At 32.2% G+C, this 19,989-nt stretch overlaps 2 protein-coding genes across 3 annotated transcripts; both read left to right on the top strand.

Annotated features, from left to right (window-relative positions):
- The first annotated feature begins 4,939 nt into the window (after positions 1–4,939).
- Positions 4,940–8,344, top strand: LOC107624107 (Peptidyl-tRNA hydrolase II (PTH2) family protein). Its single transcript, XM_016326565.3, has 8 exons — positions 4,940–5,150; positions 5,367–5,573; positions 6,193–6,253; positions 6,346–6,382; positions 6,554–6,631; positions 6,711–6,783; positions 7,235–7,274; positions 8,027–8,344. Exons 1-8 carry the CDS (start codon positions 5,109–5,111, stop codon positions 8,074–8,076), a joined length of 588 nt encoding a protein of 195 aa, XP_016182051.1. The 5' UTR covers positions 4,940–5,108; the 3' UTR covers positions 8,077–8,344.
- A 3,952-nt stretch (positions 8,345–12,296) lies between these two features.
- On the top strand, positions 12,297–15,898 carry LOC107624530 (protein NONRESPONDING TO OXYLIPINS 2, mitochondrial). 2 transcript variants are annotated; one of them, XM_088510294.1, is made up of 3 exons: positions 12,297–12,519; positions 12,644–12,762; positions 15,617–15,898. In XM_088510294.1, the coding sequence occupies exons 1-3, from the start codon at positions 12,377–12,379 to the stop codon at positions 15,640–15,642; spliced, it is 288 nt and encodes a 95-aa protein (XP_088366420.1). In that variant the 5' UTR covers positions 12,297–12,376; the 3' UTR covers positions 15,643–15,898. The 2 variants fall into 2 exon arrangements, with proteins under 2 accessions (XP_088366420.1, XP_088366419.1); XM_088510293.1 differs by having other exon boundaries at positions 12,644–12,831.
- Positions 15,899–19,989: the final 4,091 nt, after the last annotated feature.

Below are 19,989 nucleotides of genomic sequence, written 5' to 3'. Positions count from 1 at the left end.
TCATTCAAGTAGCGGGTTGACTTCGGTATTCCTTTTGTTGCGCACCTCAATGTACAGTTGGCTATCACCTTTGCTCCTTCATATCTATCCCACGTAGATGGGTCACCCATCGGAACAAGCTTGCCTTTGTACACCTTGCAAATTTCAGACATCTTGTACACGTCATGCACATATACTAGCCAATCAAGACGTTGGTTAGCGCAGCATGCAAGAACGTGGTGACATGGGAGTCGCTCGACCTGGAAATGGCCACAGTCATAGTGTCGTTGCGCAAGGTTAACAATGTAAACGGAACCATCTTGCATTTTGCAAACCTCAAACATCTCATTGCGCCTGTTGAACCGATTGACCACAATGTTTTCTGCACGTTGAAAGCTTTCTTCAACTCTCTTCGTTGCAAATTCCGAATACGTGAATCCGTTGTGGACACGCTCATGAGCCTTGGCGCTCTTCCGAGTAAATAATTCGTTCAGTCGATAGAAAGTAGACCTAACAATGGCAGTCATAGGAAGGTTGCATGCACCCTTCAGGACAGAATTTATGCACTCTACCAAGTTTGTCATCATATGTCCCCAGCAATGACCCCCGTCGAATGCCAACACCCATCTCTGAATACCGATGTCATTGCACCATTGAGTATATACCTCACCCCGCTCTTTTAGCCTCTGGTAGTTTTTGTTGTACTCCTATTCCATCTTACAATAGCCTGTTGAACAATTTATTTAACCGTAAGCAGATACCACAAAATTACTATGAATAGGACCATAATAGCGAAATGAAATACCTGTGTTAACCACAAGTTTATGCAAATACGGAGCCTTGAACCTCATTAAGAATTTAGACCCGATGTGCTTGATGCAGTACATGTGTCACGCTCTTGGTGGTGACCATGCACCGTTACTGCGAGCTACTGCAGCGTCAATGGAGGTATGGTGCTCAGAAATAATCCCCACGCCATCAATGGTAACAACATATCTCCGCAAATTTGTTAGGAAAAACTCCCACGTGTTTGTCGTCTCATCCTCGAATATCATAAATGCAATGGACACAATGTTTCGGTTCTCATCTTGTGCAACCACAACCAGAAGTGCACCTTTATATTTACCGTACAGGTGCGTGCCATCAACCTGCACCAGTGGCTTGCAGTGTTTGAATGCTACAATACACAGATAGAAGCTCCAAAAAATGCGGTGCAGTACTCTTACACCTTAAACCTCCTCACTCTCACGGTAAACGGAGAGCATTTTAATTTGCACACGAGACCTTGGCATCTTCGCAGTCATTGTTTTCAACCATACTGGCAGAGTCTGGTAAGAAACTTTCCAATCACCGAAAACTTTTGCGACAGATTTCTACTTTGCCAACCAAGTCTTGCAGTAACTTACAATGTAGTTGAACCTGGATTAAAGTTCTATAATAATAGACTTCTCCTTTATCGACGGGTCTGCTTCGACCAACGGCCTAATAGTCTCTGCAATTGTGTTTGAGTCCAACTTGGTATGATCTTATGAAATCGTGCCCATGGTACACGTGTGTTTTCCATTGTATCTTCTTGTCTCCCAACAAGCTTTCTTTCGAATCAAGCTAGCTCGGATAAGCCAATCGCACCCTGCACCATAGACCTTGCATTTCGCATAGAATGTCTGCTGCTCAGACTCATACACAATGTAATTAACTTCTTTAAAGATAGTGTAGCTTTTGATTGCAGATATTACCGACTCTCTCGAACCAAATTCCATTCCGACACTAAATTCACCATCTTTCGCCGCAGCGTTGCCTTCACCTACGACATGCGCACCACCATCAGTCAGACAAGGCAAATAAAATAAACACTATAGGTAACTTGAATTAATAATCATAACATACCCATATTCGCATACTTAGGAAATTTCGGGGCATGCATGGCTTTGAGATCTAGAGTCCACATAAAAGACGGAACACCAAACGGGTGCTGGCTTACAATCACATCCGCTTCATTTTGCATTGCCGGATTGCCTGCCAAGTCTCCGTCATCATTTTTGTCATCGACTTCATAGTTGGCTTCGAACTCCTCTTCACTGTCATTATTATCTTCTTTCCAATCTATATCCCTAAGCTCATCAACATTGACCTTCTCGCCAACCGTGCCCAACCCCGACTGCTGTTCGAACTCAATGTATAGCTCTATCAGCGGCACATGAAATCAGGTTTGTTGATAAATATATAACATCTATTGTATACTGGCATTGTCAGTGATGGGCATTATTTGAAACTGTATCAGCCCACCAAATACTTGTACAGGATTTCAGTATAAAATGTTGCTCACCCTTTTCGAAATGTGGCTTTGAATGTTATTACAAAACCCATTTTGCAACTCTATAAAACTCATGGTACATGGAATAGCAAATGACAACGGACATTCACAAATAAAAGTCACTCATTCATGTGTGTTTGGTATAACCTCACCGTTATAATACACTCGCAAATTTGCAGTATTTTCCATAACTTCAACCTCACCTAATCCGACTTTTTTGACACACCTAATTGCCAAAGAAACTAAGAACTACGACATATGTGCAAGAAAGAAGAATAGGATGAGTAGAAGTGGAGTCAGGCAAGTTGAACGAGTCTTACTTTGTATTTATAGGCAGGACTCTTGATTAAAATATTTTTTTTTATACAAAACGCAACCTGCGTTTTTAGTTTTCCAAAAAAAAAATCTGACAGTTCATAAAACGCAACCTGCGTTTTGCATCTTCCAAAAGAAAAGCTGATACAAAAAAGCAAAACGCAAGCTGCGTCTTGTTATTTCAAAAAAAATTTACTGCCCATCACTAAACGCAGGCTGCGTTTAGGCTAAAACGAAATAAAAAAATTTGAAAATCTTGCAAAAAAACAAAACGCATGCTGCATTTTGTTTAGTTTTTGAACAATAAAAAAATGAAAAAAAGAGTAAAATGTAGGTTACATTTTGGGCTAACACCATAATAGTAAAATTTTGTCCATATATCCATTTCATTGCACAACACCAACAGTTTTTTCATAACGAAAAAAATCAGCCAATGCAACCTGCATTTTTGAATTTCAAAAAAATATTAAAAAAGAAAAAGTATATGAAACCAAGAGGTTACTAGCCAAAAACTAAACAAAACTACATTAAGTCACCAAAAAAAAACAAAACTACATTAATTTATATTAATAATTAATTTTAAATTTTTTAAATTCAAAATTTAAAAAATTTAAAATTAATTAAGTAAACCTAATTAAAACGTCTTTTCTCTCACATTAACCTACACACTTCCAACAATCACACACACAGACCTCTCTCTCACCGTCAGGCCCTCTCCGCCTCCCCACTACGATCCACTCCTCTTTTATCACTCTTTTATCACCGACATCTGGCTTGTCGGATTTGCCACCGTCGACAAAAACCGCTTCCCTTTCGCGAACCAGATCGGATTCAAGGTTATATTCATATCTCTTTTGGTTCTTTATATTCTCCTAGGAGTTTCTTGACTGTTATGATCTAGTTCCCTTCCATGGAATGCGCCTCTTTTATGTTTGGACACACTCTTTTCTTATTTAAAAAAAATATATGTAATTATTAATCTCCTTGAGATTTGAAATGAAGGGAGAAGAGAATTTTGCTTCCTCTATCTTTTCCTTCTAATCCAGAAAAATAGAAAAAAAATTTTCAAGTGGCCTTTTACTTGATCTTTACCATGTGCTAATTGGTATTTATTATTTGCTGCGTTGTTGAAACACAGGAGTTAAACACTGCCGAGGATTTCATCACATTGTATGAAGAGATTCTACCTTGTAAACAATCGTTTTGGAATATTAGGTGCCGTGTTGATGATTAAAGAGACTGCAAACTACACACTTGATCTTAGTCAAAAGGAGTCCTTGAACAATTATAGAAATATAAAAAAACATTCATTTAATATGAAAAAAAAAAAAACATTCTAATACTTAACAAAAGAAATATCCAGTTATATTTTAGCAAAAATAATTAAATATCTATAAAATTTAAAAAAAAATATAAAATTTTTAAAGAAATAGAGACAGTCACATTTGTAATACAAAAAAATTCGAAAAATATATAGAAGAACATTTATTTAGTATGAAAAAAAAACATTCTAATACTTAACTGAAGAAACATCCATATATATTAACTCGTAGAAATTTTAAATTTATCCAAAGATATTTAGCTGGTTTTTGGTTAATACCCTTTTGGTTCCTACCATTGTTCATTGAAAAAATACTGATTTGATAAACGCAACTTGTGTATGGGCTTATTTCAAAAACAAACAAAAAAAATTCAAAAAGTTGCCCGTCATAAAAAACAAGCTACGTTTGAGTTGTTTCATAAAAAAAAAATAAAAAAATAAAATGTAAATTGCAATTTTGACTGATATTATAATAGCGCAAATATTTCATACACATCTATTTCATACACATCTATTTCGTGAATTTTTTATTTTTGATATTAGAGTGGTAATGATATTTTTTTAAAATATGAATTGTTGGATATTATTCTCCTCAAATGTAGAATCGTTTAATTAGAGAAGTAAAAATTGGACCATCTGATTTGTTAGAAGTACAGAAATTAAACCGTTCGATTTGTAGAAATATAGGAATTGAATCTTTCAATTTATATAGGTACACAAATCGAACCGTTCGATTTGTAAGAAATACCGAAATAGGACTGTCCAATTTGTTTTAAAAAAATAAAAAATTTAAAATACAAAAATCAAACCCTCTAATTTATATATTTTCTACAATTTTAAAAAATATCAAAAATTACAATATTAAAACATATCACCACTTTTACTTTGATATAAAATAAAAATAGCCTCTATTTCGTTGCATTACCCCGTAATTATTTTCTATATGGAAAAAAATCAGCCTCTTTTGATACCTAATTAGTAAACCAATTCTAAAAGTATAATTACTTGAATAAATTTTTAGTGCATATATGTATATTTCGGTAACTCAGGCTTATCTTCTTCTTCTTAAGTTCTGAACCCTTTTTCTGCTGATAATACGAAAGCAGCTTCAAGTATTCAACTTTCAAAAGGTCATTCCATTTTTGATGTCCCTTCTTCACCAAAACCGTACAATTCCCGATGGTTCGTTTCGTCCTAAAATCCACTGAACCTGGGGAACAGGTTTGTTACTAACTCACAACTATCTCTATCACTCTCCTCAATCCTTGTTCCCTGCGTAATTTAATATTCAGGGGGTATGCAAATTGCTTCCTTTTAATGCTTAAATGGGTTCATGGAAGCTCCTTTATAATTATATAACCTTCTCCTTAAAAGGGGTTGTAAGAAGTTTGTGATGTTCATTTTTTATTTATGTTTTCCAACCTTTGTTAAAAGCAGCAACAGCAAAAGCAAAAGGGAGAATGGCTAGCAGGGAGTTTCAAGCCAGAGAACTTTGTTCCGGGTCTTGTTATTGGTTTCATTTTTGGGTTGTTGTTGGACTTGACAAAGCCCGGTAAATTTCATCTTCCCAAGAAAAATTTCTCATCTGGCAAGGCTCAACACCAATTGTCAGTATCTAGTAATGGTGATCAAGACCTGAAAATGGTTAGTCCTTTAGTTTGTTATAATCCGTTTCATCATCAATTTCTCATATTATGGGAGTCTTTTTGAGTTTTGATTTTTAGTTGGTTATTAGGTTAATGTATCTGATTGAAATGGTGACTTTTAGTATGAAAAGGATTCGTTTATTGAACTTGTTGGATGGTTGAATTTATACGATGTAAAATCTCAAAAGTTCAATCTGCAATTCTACAAAAGAAACAACCTATGAAACAAACTTTTGAGGTGAATACATAAATGCTATTGATACTGGGAAGAATTGAACCAGATTGTGTTGCATAAATAAAAAGAAAGAAAAAGAAATCAAAGATTGCATAATAAATTTTGAAGTAGTGTATGGCAATGGCATCAAGTCTCTGTTAAGGATCATGCCTCTGATTAGTTAGCATTGGTAGTTAGGGATTAGAATAAAACAGGGTGATAGAGATACAGATATTGGAGTTTAGTAAATAGGAATTCAGGAATTTAGTTTAGCAAGCAATTTCTTCAATGAATAGTCCAAACTTTCTGTTGATTCCATGCTTAATTCTGGTGCAGTTCTATCTGTTTGCTTTTAATTCTCAAGGAAAAAAAAGGTTCTGATTTCAATGGCAACCTCTGTCAGGTGCTAGTTGTAAGGCAAGACCTAAAGATGAAATCTGGAAAGATTGCGTCGCAATGTGCTCGTAAGATAAGAACCAATTTGTTAATTTCGTCAAGGATCTACTTCTGACCATTGCAAACTTCCTTATGCCTTTGCTTTTTCCGCTTTTTGCAGATGCTGCCACTGGCATGTATGCTGAATTAATCCACAGGTACTTTTGTTCTGATAAGTTTCCTTATTCCTTACCTATAAAGCACGAGCAAATGGAAAAACTTATGTAATTTTTGTAAAATGTTTCCCATTAGCCATGAAGATGATGATCATTTTACTTGATGGTGCATTTGCTGGTGTAATAAAACTCAACTACTGAATACTTTTGCAGCAACCGTTCACTTTTGAGACAATGGGAAAGCTGCGGCCAGCCAAAAATTGTTGTGACTTGCAGGAATCAACAAGAAATGTAAGCAGATTATTTTATTCTAAATACTTTAATTTCATTTCTTGTTTTCAGAAACAATGAACCTGATAATTTTAATCAGGAATAAGCTGAAGGACACAGCTGATAGTATTGGCCTTCCAACCTTTGTTGTTGCTGACGCTGGGCGAACACAGGTAATACTTATTATGTGGCATAAAAATGGAGAATATAATACCATGTTTTCACAAACCTCTATCAGGGAGTTAGTGGGTTGTAGCGAATTCCAAGTGAAATTACTAATAGTTACTTCTTAAGAAATGTAAAAGTGTTAAAATTTGAATGGTCGCCTTTCATCTCCTTGCACCATTTTGAGGTAAAGAGATTACTTCCCATATTTGGGCATAAGAAATCTGAATCCACAATTTCCCAAGAGTTATTGTGATAGTTACAGCTGCAAAGTCCTTTGTAATAATCTATACTCCTTGAACTTTATTTTAGGACCTTTATAGTCCTAACTTTTACTGCTAGATTTTAAAACCCATGTTATCCATTGGAACCTTTATTTTATGATTGTATCATTTGGAAAATTTAGTGTTGCTGGTTATTTATAGCAATATAGTATTGCTAAAGCTTTAATATATGCAGGTTTCGGCAGGATCAAAGACTGTTCTTGCTGTTGGACCTGGTAATCTTCTTGTTGCTTTGTATTTCATGTATGATCAAACTTGTGCATGAAAAATCATAATAGGAAAATTAGGAATGTAAATAGCATAGAAATTGAATGCCTCTCTGCCTTGGATTTGATGCCGATGTTTACTTTCTATTTTGAGGGTTTGTTTAAGAGTGCTTAGAAGAATTAATAGGGTTTCAAAATTATGTCTTCAGGGCTTGTTTGGGTGAGTTTCTAAGAAAAGATATTTTTCGAGTTATCTTTTTTTAAAAGATCTTTTAGAAAAGTAAAAGTAATTTTATTTTTGGATATCTCATGTAAAAAGATCTTTTTATCTATCAATTATGTTTGGGTTACAATAAGATAAAAGTACTTTTTTGTTTATTTATTATGTGAAAAACATCCTTTTTTATAAGGAAAAAAGATCTTTTAAAACAAGATGTAAATTGTAGTTTCTCAAAAAATATATTTTTTTATTTTTTTAGTGCTTTTTTACTTTTACTAATAGAAATTTGCCAAACACACTAAAAAATACAAAATGATCTTTTTCATTGAAAAAAAATATTTTTCTATTGATTTAATGGCGTCCAAACAAGCACTTAATGCATCGAAAAAACTTACCACACTTGAAACCTTAAGAAGTTCATTTAAGCCACTTGCAAGCAATATCTTTTATTCCAAGTGCTTGTGTGTCATTGAATTCACTATAATATGTTGCTTTCTGATTCTGAATGAATGGCTAAAACTTTATTGCTGATTTTGTTCAGGACCAAAATCATATGTAGATTCAGTGACTGGGAAGTTGCCCCTACTTTAACAGAATTCAGAAAAATAAACCTTGTAATGATAAATTTCATGACCTTTCCTCCCATTTGTATCTTCATTTTGGCCATTGCAACCTCACTTTAGGTAGTTTATAGTTGGTAGCACTCAATAGTACTAATTTGTAGTTGGAGCTTATTTTGATTCCCTCATATTCATTGCTACATTTATTTTTATATCTCACATTATTCAGAATTTCAGATGTATGAATTTCTGTATCCTGATCACCAGAGATGAATAGAACACTATTTTTGTTTTTTTTAGATTTATTGTGAGAAAGTAAGGGAACTATTGTTCGTTAAAATGTAACAAAAAATTAAATTTTAAAATATACACATCACTTACTTTTTAAATATTTTATGAAAGTCTACATAAAATAATTGTCACAAAAAAGTTATAAATTTTAAAAAATACCAATCACTATCTTTAAACTAAATTTTGCATCAACTTGGTCTCTGTTTATTTTAGCGAAAGTCAACACTGCCTCTAATAAAAAAAATGTTCTATTAAAAAATCAGTTAAATGGTAACGTAAATTAATTGTGGGATTTTATTTGTAATTAGGATTGGTAATACTAACTCTATTTGTAGATATTCAATAGGGTCTGTTTGGATAGGTTTATAAGTGATTTTTTTTTTAATTTTTAACTTATGAAAATGTGTAATATTAATGTCTGGTACAATTTTTAAAATAAAATTGTAATTTTTTAAAAAGCTATTTTGGTGCTTAAGGAGAAGTTAAAAAAAAAAGACTTCTCTTATAATAAAAAGTTTTTTTATCACTTTTTTTTAAAATAAATACTTTTAGAACTAAAAATTAAACACAAAATAACTTATTTATAAGTTACTTTTAATATAAGCATTCATTGTGAACAACTTCAAAATAAGTAACATCAACATTGTGAACAACTTGAAAATTTTTTAAGCTTTTAATATTACTAGCTTTTAACAAAATCCAGTAAATTGATGATTGTTGTATTTAATTAAAATTTTGCTTCATCAATTCTTTAATCGTGTTTCATAAAGATTCTTGTATATATGAGGTGGTGCAAGTTTATTTAATTTTTTAATCAATATTACCTTCTTTAAATCAAACTTGCAGAATAAATAATTTCAAGCGTCTTCTTCAATTTATAAAATAACTTGATCTTCAAAGACTTTGTAAATATATCTGCTATTTGTTTTTTAGTAGGACAATACTTGATAACAACTTCTTTTTCATTCACGAACTCTCTAATTTTGTAAAATCGAATATTAATATGCTTTGATCTACCATGAAACATTGGATTTTTGTAAAGTGCAAAAGCTAACTTGTTATCACAAAATATTGTTGTTGGAATACTTTGTTTCTCGTTCAATTATTTAAGAATTCTTTTTAGCCAAACTGTTTGCGTTGCACAACTTGTTGCTACTATATATTTTGTTTCTGCGGTAGAAAGAGCAACTACTGATTGTTTTTTCGATGACCATGAAATTACACCAAAACCAAGATGAAATACAAATCTTGAAGTACTTTTTCTTGTTTCTATATCTCTTGCCAATCACTATCAGTGTAACCGATAAGATTCACTTTACTAGTATTTTCATAATAAATATCATCATTTAAAGTACCTCCGATATATCGAAGAGTCCATTTTACAGCTTGCAAATGGTTAGTATAAGGTTCATCCATTAATTTGTTAAGCAATCCAATTCCAAACACGAAATTTGGTCTAGTCGCAGTCAAGTACCTTAGACTTCTAATCAAGCTTTTGTAATATGTGAAATTTACTGATCTTTCTTTATCTTCTCTTTGTTGGGAATAAGACACCATTCCCCCTTGAGAAAACACCTTTGACAGAGAAATAAAATAGACACAATCACAACACAAGAATTTAACGTGGAAACTCCAATTACCGGAGAAAAAACCACGGCCGTTGTCAAATGACAACCAGAGAATATCACTATGTGAAAATTGTTACAACACATAGACTTCTTTCTCTCACCGGCACCCCAGTACACCCACACTCTCTCAAAGCAAATATCTAACTACACCTCACAACACTCTCTAATCAAAGAGTACAGAGGAAAAGAAAAATCAGATACAAGCTTAAAGTGTTTCTGACTGGTGCAAAAACAAATGGAGAACTTAGCCTCATATTTATAGCCTAGGCCACCCACTCCATTTGCTATCCTGAGTAATGTGGGACTAATTCAACCAAATCCTAACAATCTCCACCTTGATTGAAATAGTCACACATCTTCAGCTTCCATTGTCAACACCAACAATTCTTTGCTGCCATTGTCTATACCGACAATCATAGTTCAGAGAACTATCATACTCAACCATGAAAGTATACTCACTTGGAATTAGACCACTCCAAGCATTTCACCTTGGTACAGATCGAAACCTTGCTGAAAATTCATGGTGCAACTTCCAAATTGGCTTTTCCTGGAAGTTCTTCAGCTATCGACCTAACTCCGCCACACACCTTGCATCTTAACGCCAACAATGCCCGTGTGCAATTGTGGACCCGATTGCCACAATTCATCCTTATCCATGGCAGTGCGGTAATACCATGAGGATACTTCTTGTCTTCTAGAGAACATCATCTTCTCTCATAGAGAGAGCAATCAGAGATCTTCTCCTTCAACGCCTTGTGCAAACTTGATTGTATCAACACATCCTTGACTTGTATTTGCCACAAGCCAAAATTGATTCTTCCATCAAATTTCTCTATTTCAAGCTTCACAGCACTTGAATATCCTGACATTGTTGCAACCGTATACTGGAATAGTATAACTCAACCGTGCACTAGGAAGGGTCCCCAGGAAAGCGAGGTGGGTCACAATGGACACACTTAAATACCAAGTCTTTCCTTAGCCAGAACCTTTCCAAACAGCACTCTCACAGTGTCACACTGCCTTCCAGCAACAACAACAGCAACCAAAGATCAACCTCAAGCCACAGGACAAAATTCTTTTCTGATGTGGAAGGTCAGACTAGGCTACAACCACAGAGCATACTAAGAATAAATCCCACCGAACCGAAGCTCTTGATACCACTTGTTGGGAATAAGACACCATTCCCCCTTGAGAAAACACCTTTGACAGAGAAATAAAATAGACACAATCACAACACAAGAATTTAACGTGGAAACTCCAATTACCGGAGAAAAAACCACGGCCGTTGTCAAATGACAACCAGAGAATATCACTATGTGAAAATTGTTACAACACATAGACTTCTTTCTCTCACCGGCACCCCAGTACACCCACACTCTCTCAAAGCAAATATCTAACTACACCTCACAACACTCTCTAATCAAAGAGTACAGAGGAAAAGAAAAATCAGATACAAGCTTAAAGTGTTTCTGACTGGTGCAAAAACAAATGGAGAACTTAGCCTCATATTTATAGCCTAGGCCACCCACTCCATTTGCTATCCTGAGTAATGTGGGACTAATTCAACCAAATCCTAACACTCTTAACATACAACTTGAACTTCTCTTCGATTGGAATAGGAACTGGTTTTAAATTTTTTATATGAAATTTTTTTAAAATATCATTTGCATATTTCTTCTATGAAATAAAGATTCTATCATCTTTTTGAACTACTTCAATGCCAAGAAAATAAGACATCAAGACCATATCCGTCATTTTAAAGCGTTTTATCATAGTTTTCCTTAATTTTAAAGTATTTTAAACGCGAGACATTTAAGTCTCCCAGGAACTAATTTGTCCTTATATATTTTTGACGGATAAATTTAAATATTTCGTATTTTAGAAAGTCAATGACCGTTTTGTATTTTTAATTAGTTAGAGACTTAGAATTTGTTTGAAAACTATTTAACATGAAAAAAGAATTCTATTTCCTTTAAGAAAAGAATCATTTCTATTTAAAATTCAATTCTATGATTTAAAAAATGATTATAATATATTAATATAATAAAATTAAAATTTAAAAAGTATAAAAATTGATTTAAAAATTAAACTCCTTTTGATCTAATTTATAAATAAAAAAATAAAAATAAAAATTATCAAAAAAATTTTAAATCATTCATTTTTAATTATTCTAAAATAAAAAAATAATTTAATTCTTGAATAAATTCTAATTCTTAATATTTTAAACAATCTCTTATATATCTTTGAATTAAAAAGTGGAGGATGTATTAACTATTTATCTTTTTTTATATAATAATGATAACAATAAAGAAATAAATAATAAAGAGAAAAACCTCCGAAAAACCCTTGTCCTGCAGCTTCTTACAGCTGACTGGAGTCTGAAAGCCCTAATTCCTGCTGCTGATTTCTCCAATGGCTTCTCGTTACAGATCTCTCTCGCGACCCGCATTTACCCTCATCAAATCCACACTCACCAAACCCACTGCCACGCCAAAGCCCTCACCTTCCCTCCTCAACACTTCTACTTCTTCTTCTTCCTCCGCCGCACTTTCAAGGCAAAGTCTCGTATTTCCCCCCAATTCAATTAATAAAGGAACCGCTTTTCAGAATAATTGTTTCCTGTTTCGATTCAGTGCTCAATCTTTTCTATTTTTTGTATATTTTTAAATTGTTTTACAGGTCGGTTTCTCGGCTGGGGTGCGTGCAGTCCCTGCTTCCGCTGCACTCGGCGGTGTCTTCGGCGCGCCTGACATCTTGCCTCGGCGTTGATTCGAGGAGCTCGAGATCGTTGTCTCAGGGTATGCTCTGCAGTGCCAACCCCGGAGTTTGATAAAAATGCTCCAAATTTGTTTTTTTGTTTCATATCTGTAAGCAACTTTTTAACTCTAATGTGTGTTTGTTTATTTCCTTTACCCCTTATAGTCTTGCATTGCATTGTGTTTGAATCCTTTTCTGTGCTTGATATCATAAGTATGAGTGTGCTTGACTGGGTGCAGGAAACTAGGATTGTAGAAAATAGAATGAGCTCATTCATGATTAGGTTTGAGGTTTTGGTTATTCATGTTATTCTGAGCTCTAGCTTGGAAAACACACTGAGTGTAACTAGGAGAACCAGAATGACTCTGAAGCTCTTTGTCATTTTGTGGGTCAACTTATTGGCTACGAGGCTACGACTTTGAGCTGATGAAGGCTAATAGTTTGATTGTTTTTTCCTTCGATGGTTTTTGTATGCACGATGAAGCAGATGATGAGTCACTATTCACTATGCAAGGGATATGTGCTTTAAGTTCTAGTCCAAATGTTTGCACAAGAGAAATGAAAACAAATATACATGTTTAGCTTCTGAGTCTCAGCCTGTTTCATTTCCTTCAAGGTTACGTATAGTGTACAATTTTGCAAAACAAAAATGTTGTCATAAGGTTTCTTTAGTCAATATAAGATTATTGGTTTTGCTTAGGGGGTAGGCTTGATCTATCAAATATTCTCATTTGTGATGTATGATGTGTTTGTTTAAGTAAACATAATCTGGTTTTATGGGATTTTTTCTTTTAAAGAGTACTTTTATTCAGAAGTTACCCTTTTTAGTTTGAGTTGGGAAAAGATCCACTAAATGCTCAAAGAAACAAGCCTTATTCATATAATCAATTGCCAGTCAGGCATTGTCAGCAATGATTAATCAAAGGAGATTACAGATGGAGTTCCTTTATGCATGTCAAATACCAGCCATCATGAATTTTATGTAAAGATGGTTCAATCTGTTTATGCTTATTAAGTCCTTTTAAGCATGTGATTTGCTTTTATATTGATTTATTTGAGTGATTGTATGTTGTATAGATGAGTATACATACTAGTCAAAACAGAACTGAAATGGATCAATTGGAGAGAAAGTTGTTTAAGCATGTATTTTGGAAGAATATCGTCTTAGGTTGGTTTGAGCATTTGTGGAGAAAGCCTATAGAAGCCCTAATAGTAAGGAGCATAGATCAGCTGGAGGATAATCCAATAGCTTGAGCCAGTGAGAGTTCAAGAAAACAATTGAGACGTCAAAAAGGTGTAGATTTCAATGGTTCAACAACTGCTTGTTTAACGATAGAATACTAGCATTGTTTGATCCATGTATCCAAGATCAATAGCAGCTAATATTTTCCTATGTTGGAAATAATTGTGTATAGGTCCACATTCCAGCACAAGCATTTCTTGGGAGTGCCCAACTAAATCATTTTCACTTCTTTGCTTAATGAAGACTTCCTATTTATTTCATGTTTCAAGGCACACTGGCGGTCTACTTTGAATCTTTGATATTAGGTGTGAGTTATTTAATTTGGTAAAGAGGTGAATTGTTTTGGTGACTTTTGTTATTGGAACAAACAATGCGACCTTTTGTTGCTATGACTAGTTTTGTTAGTTAGGCAGGATAAACAACAATAACAACAACAAAGCCTTATTCCACTAGATGAAGTTGGCTATATGAATCAAACGATATCATTGTGCCCTATCATATATCATATGAAAAAGTCTAGAGAGCTAACTACGATATAAGCCAACTCAAGCCAACCCCCTTTTATCTCTAATTTTGAAACTCGGAAAATTAAGATAGTGGGAAGTTATTATTGTTTTTTGGTAATAGACTTGTTTTTCAACTAGTTTTCTCTAGTTGGCTACACTCTTAGCTGGTTCCCTAGCGGAACTCATCATATTTATAGTGAGTCCAATTACACATAGATCTCCTTTGACCATCTCGTGTATGGTCTTTTTGGGTCTTTCTCTATCTTTCACTACCTATCTACTTTCTGATCCACCATCCTAACCAAATGTTCTACCGATCTTCTTCCCTCATGTTGAAGCCACCTAAGACAGGATTTTACTTCTTTTTAATAATAGGCACTACTCAAACTTTCTCTTTTATATTCTAGTTCCTTATTTTGTCCATACATGTTTGGTTGCTTGTTATCTAAGCATCCTCATATATGCCACACTAAGTTTATGTTCCTATTCATCTTTTGCCGACCAATATTTCATTTCATATAACATAGTTGGTCTAATGGCATTGCGATAAAATTTACTTAGGCAGTATAACATATGCAGTAAAATTCAAATCCTTTTTTCTAAGAAGGATGGAAGGATACAAAGGAAATTGGTTGTTTGAGGAAGAACTATTAGTGACGAGTTCTTACCATTACCCTTAGCACACATTTCACTAACTCATTCTTCCACTATATCAAGATGAATCAATGTTTTGCTTGTAGCTTGCTAGTTTCATCGGTGCGTTTTTATTTTTTTAATTTTTTTATTCATTGACTTGTTTCATCAGTGTGATAATGCAACTATGCTGCAGTCCACTTTTTCAATTTTCTTAAGTCAAAGGATATAATGGTAACACATTACAGATTTACCCTTTATACTTGCCCTTGTGCGATGAGTTTCTCGATGACGTTTGTCAGTTTTAATAATACCTATAGACTCTTTACATATTTATATTATATGTTGAAGAAACAGCATTTAAGATTCTTAAATGTTACATTCATCTCTATCTAGGGTAAAAGTGGTGTGTGTTAATTTGTTATCTCCTTTGCCTAGCCATTCTTCTGTAGAAGAAACTTTTCATCTGTAAGCCAGTGCTCATAAGTGTTTGTCTCTTTTCGATTTTCTCAGAAATGGGTCTCGGCACGCCTCGATAAGAGATGTAGAAGATTGTTGATTGATGGATTAGAATCATCATTCATTTTGCTGAGATGCTTCTTTATGCTAATTGTCTTATGTTTTCAGCAGTTTGGTATAATAGCCTATAAAGTTGGAAGGCTCTGTGGTTATTGTTTCAGTGAAATCCTTGAAAATGTTAAAATCATTACTCTATTACTTGGTTTAAAGATCAAAATTTTGGCAATGTCACTTGGTGAATAAAAAAATATATTGCTGATTCAGTTCCCCATCAAATCTGCTCAATTCCAGATTAAATTTGCAGTTATAATCAGTGTATTTGCATGTCATGGTTAAGTGGAATGAACAATTTGATTTTCATTTAGGTATGAAATGTATGTACCCGAGAAAGAACTTCGTTAGGGGGGAAGCACTTTGCCATCTTCTCACATGCTAAATGCCTCATTCGTTTCTATTATTCTTATTTTTATTTTCACTGTTGTTTTTTTTTTTTTAATTTTTTCATAAAATCTTTAACAGGAAATATTCAAAATAAAAAAGAAATCAATCAGACGAGAAAGATGTCTATTATTCTGTTAAAATGTTATATGCACACTAAAAATTAGTTAAATTTATTACAATGAATTTATATTTTAACGTGTACGTGTATTTTATATTGGTTACTAATTTTTAGTGTACATCTAATTAATATGGTTGTATTTTATTTGATTTTTATTTTATTTCTCGTTTCCATTATTTACTTAACTAAATATGGGTCGGAGAACATTTATAATTTAAACAAAAACCAAACATATCCTATTATCTTTGGAGTATTTTTCAATTTTTGAGGGTACAATATTGGGTATATCTTTTAGGTTAGGGGATGTGCACGTGCAAAAGTAGGAAGATGTAGACCATCAATGGCAGTGTCTCCAAGTTTGTGTGTGAAACAGCCTTGATGAAAGGGATTATGTCTCCATGATAAGCATACATTTGCATGTGGGAGCATCACTCTTATGTGCCTTACACTATACTACTTTATTTCTCCAAATGCCTAAGAATCCATCCCATGTGTAAACCTTACCCCTCTTGTTTTCCTGCACTTTGAAAGCTTCATCATTAAAATAAACTACTTTCAATGAGTTTTTTGAGTTTGAGTTTGAGTTGGACCTAGTTATTGCTTTTGTTAGGGTTTAGGGTTAGCACACATGCGCGCAAATTATGTTAGGCTCCATTTGATTAGTGTATACTGCGAGAAACAAATACTAAGGATTAGTTTGGCTAAACTTCTTAAATAAGTTCTTTTGAAAAAGGAGCTTAAAATATAAGGACTTTTATTAATAACAACTTTTAAAGTGTTTGGAAAGTTATTATAGAAGTCCTTGTTTTAAAGTTGTGCATTAAATATGAGTGATAAAATAGCTTTTGAAAATAGGAGAAGTCACATTTTTTAACTTTTTCAAAAGCTCTTAAATAACTTTTTAAAAAGTTAGAAGTTTATCTAAAAAATTATACCAAACACTATTAATGTAACTTTTTATAAGTCAAAAGCTAAAAAAAAAAGTAGCTTTTGGAATTTTTCAAACGGACCCTAAGACATAAACACCAAAGATATATACACAGTACTAATGTCTACCTATTATGTTTGACAAAACAAATATATAAGATACACATTGTGGAAGTGGGGAAGTACGTTGTAGATCTATGAGGAGGAGAAGGAAGAGGAGAGGCGGTGAGAGGAGGGGAGGCACTGAATTTCAATGGGACGAGAGAGGGACAGGGCAGGCTGAGGGAAGGTAAGGGAAGAAGAGAGATAAATTACTCTTAAAATTTGAATGGTAAAACTATAAATATGAAAAATAGTAAGGGTAAAAATATTAAAAAAAAAGTTAGTGTCACTAATTAAAATATATTTAAGTTTAAAAGAGAGATACTAAATACATATATTTTGTATGTATTTATGTGTCAATGTATCTATTAAAAATTTATGTCGCACCAAACAGTGGGCATGAGTACTACAAAGTATAATATTATTGTTAAGTGTTTAACAAAGGAATTAATTATTTGTTATCCCATTTCAGTTTTTTCTTGTTCAAAATTTCATTTTTACCCTACTTTCACATTCGCTCTTCTCACCCCTATCTTTGTTCTTCTCTGTTGGAACCACAATACCATTGACGGCCACTCGTCAACTCCCCAGCAGCCTAATATACACCCAACAATTCTTAAAAATTTAATTTTGATGTCTATTAATGTAAAATAATTTTATACGTGCATCTAATTATATAATGTTACATTAATAAAAATAACTATTTTTCACATTAACTACGTAAATAGTCATTCAAAAGAACGGATATGATTACTCGGCTGTATTTGCCCTATTAGTGCATCAAAATCTATTATCTATTAAATATAAATCTTTAATTTTAGAGCCAAAATGTGTCATATGTCACTTTTTCATTGTAACTGGAATAAAATCTTTCCCTTCAAAATTAAAGAATTCTTTTCTCTTCCTTACTAATTTTATAACAAAAATGTGCTATATGTCACTCTCTCGTTATATTTGAAATTAAATCTTTCCCTCCAAAATTAAAGAATTCATCCCTTCTCTTTACTAATTTTACAACCAAAATGTGCCATATGTCACTCCTCATTTTAATTGAAATCTAATATTTTCTTCCAAAATTAAAGAGTTCTCCCCTCCTCTCTCTTTCTCTCTCTATTTCTCTCATTCCTTCAACCACTCTATCTATTTTATATATCATTATCAATAATTAATAATTAATTACTAATTTGACAATTAAAATGTGCAACATGACATTCTTTAATTGTATTAAAATTAAAATTAAAATTGAAATATATCTATATTATGTATCATATATTACTATCTAATTTAATAATCAAATGTGTCATATGGCACTCTCTTATTAAAGTTGAGAGAAAATATTTTTTTTTCAAAATTAATAAACTCTCTTCCTAAATTATCTCATCTACCTCTCTCGATTTTTCTATTTCTCTCTACTATTTTTATTCTATATATAATTTATATTTTATATTAGTAATTTGACAAATCAAAATATATCATCCGATATTTTTTTACAATTAAAATAAAAATTTTTCTTCCAAAATTAACAAACTCTCACTCTCACTCTCACTCTCACTCTTCATCTTTATCTTTCTCTCTCTTTTCTCTCATTCTCTATTTTGTTATCTTTCTCTTCTATAGAAAATAAAATTAATAAAATAATATAATTATTTAAATAAAAAATATTATTATTATTGTTATTATATGCATAGTTTTTTAGTTTTTTATTTAGTTTTAAATTTTCACCGCTTATCTTTCTAATCTATATTTTTATTTTTCTTCTTTCAAATATTTATTACATATGATTTTGAGAGAATACTAATGTTATAATTAAAAATTTGAATCAAGATTCAATTATTTAAAAAAAATTAATTTTGAATTAATTTTATAAATATTTTAAAAAATTAATTTTGAGTGAATTTTATAACTATCCGTATAATTTTTTATGCTAATATCTAATTATATTTTTATATATATAGAACAAAATATTATTTTTAAATAATAAGTATAAAAATTAATTATTTTTATTTGCGCAACAGATTTAACAGTTAACATATACCTAATTAAATATAAAAGTATACACGTTAAATTGTTTTAAATTTTAGATAACGAATGTTAAAATTAATTATTAATAAAAAATTATACTTTTTTATATAAAAATAATAACAAAAAATCTTATTATTTAATTTTTTATCTACAGATACTTTGGTCTTCTTAGCCAGAGACTTTTGTCAACCTACGACTTTTTTTGTAAAAGTAATTTAATTTTATAAATCTTTTATGTTAGGTATAACCCATACTGTTAGAACAAAGTAAATCATAATTTTAAAACATTTATATTTTCGTAATATTATTACGGATAAAAATACTAGTTAAACTCTAATTCTTAAACCATCAAAATGAATATCCAAAACCTAACAGTAAAAAACTATTCAAAATTTCACTTAAAACAAAAAAAAAAATTCAAAAGTGAGATACCATGAAATGTGTGATTCCAAAATTTCGAAAATAGTAGAGACTATGGTAAAAACCAAGACCAAACAAAAAATAAAACAAAATAAAAAACACATTTAAAATTCAACATAATGAACTAATAACCATGTTAGATTCATTTATGGTAAGTTAAACATTTAAAATTTTAATAAATTCAAAACCTAATAAATGTTGAAAAATTTTCAAACCATCAAAATGAACAAACAAAACCTAAAATTAGAACATGCAGTAACCCACTAAAAAAACTTCCGAAAGTGGGATAAAAATTTGTCAAATTTATTTATATTAGATTAAACATCAAAATTCCTAA

The sequence above is a fragment of the Arachis ipaensis genome, chromosome B10 (genome assembly GCF_059453495.1).
Source record: "Arachis ipaensis isolate K30076 ecotype BB chromosome B10, ASM5945349v1, whole genome shotgun sequence".
NCBI classification, from domain to species: domain Eukaryota; kingdom Viridiplantae; phylum Streptophyta; class Magnoliopsida; order Fabales; family Fabaceae; genus Arachis; species Arachis ipaensis.
The sequence above is the reverse complement of the archived record's forward strand: the minus strand, read 5'-3'. Positions and strand labels throughout refer to the sequence as shown.

Bases quoted from the DNA above. Each gene is read 5' to 3' on its own strand.
- LOC107624107 (XM_016326565.3), top strand. From the start codon at position 5,109: ATGGTTCGTTTCGTCCTAAAATCCACTGAACCTGGGGAACAG. The intron at 5,151-5,366 runs GTTTGTTACTAA...TGTTAAAAGCAG, and splicing joins CCACTGAACCTGGGGAACAG to CAACAGCAAAAGCAAAAGGG. The intron at 6,632-6,710 runs GTAAGCAGATTA...AATTTTAATCAG, and splicing joins TGCAGGAATCAACAAGAAAT to GAATAAGCTGAAGGACACAG.
- LOC107624530 (XM_088510293.1), top strand. From the start codon at position 12,377: ATGGCTTCTCGTTACAGATCTCTCTCGCGACCCGCATTTACCCTCATC. The intron at 12,520-12,643 runs GCAAAGTCTCGT...ATTGTTTTACAG, and splicing joins TCCTCCGCCGCACTTTCAAG to GTCGGTTTCTCGGCTGGGGT.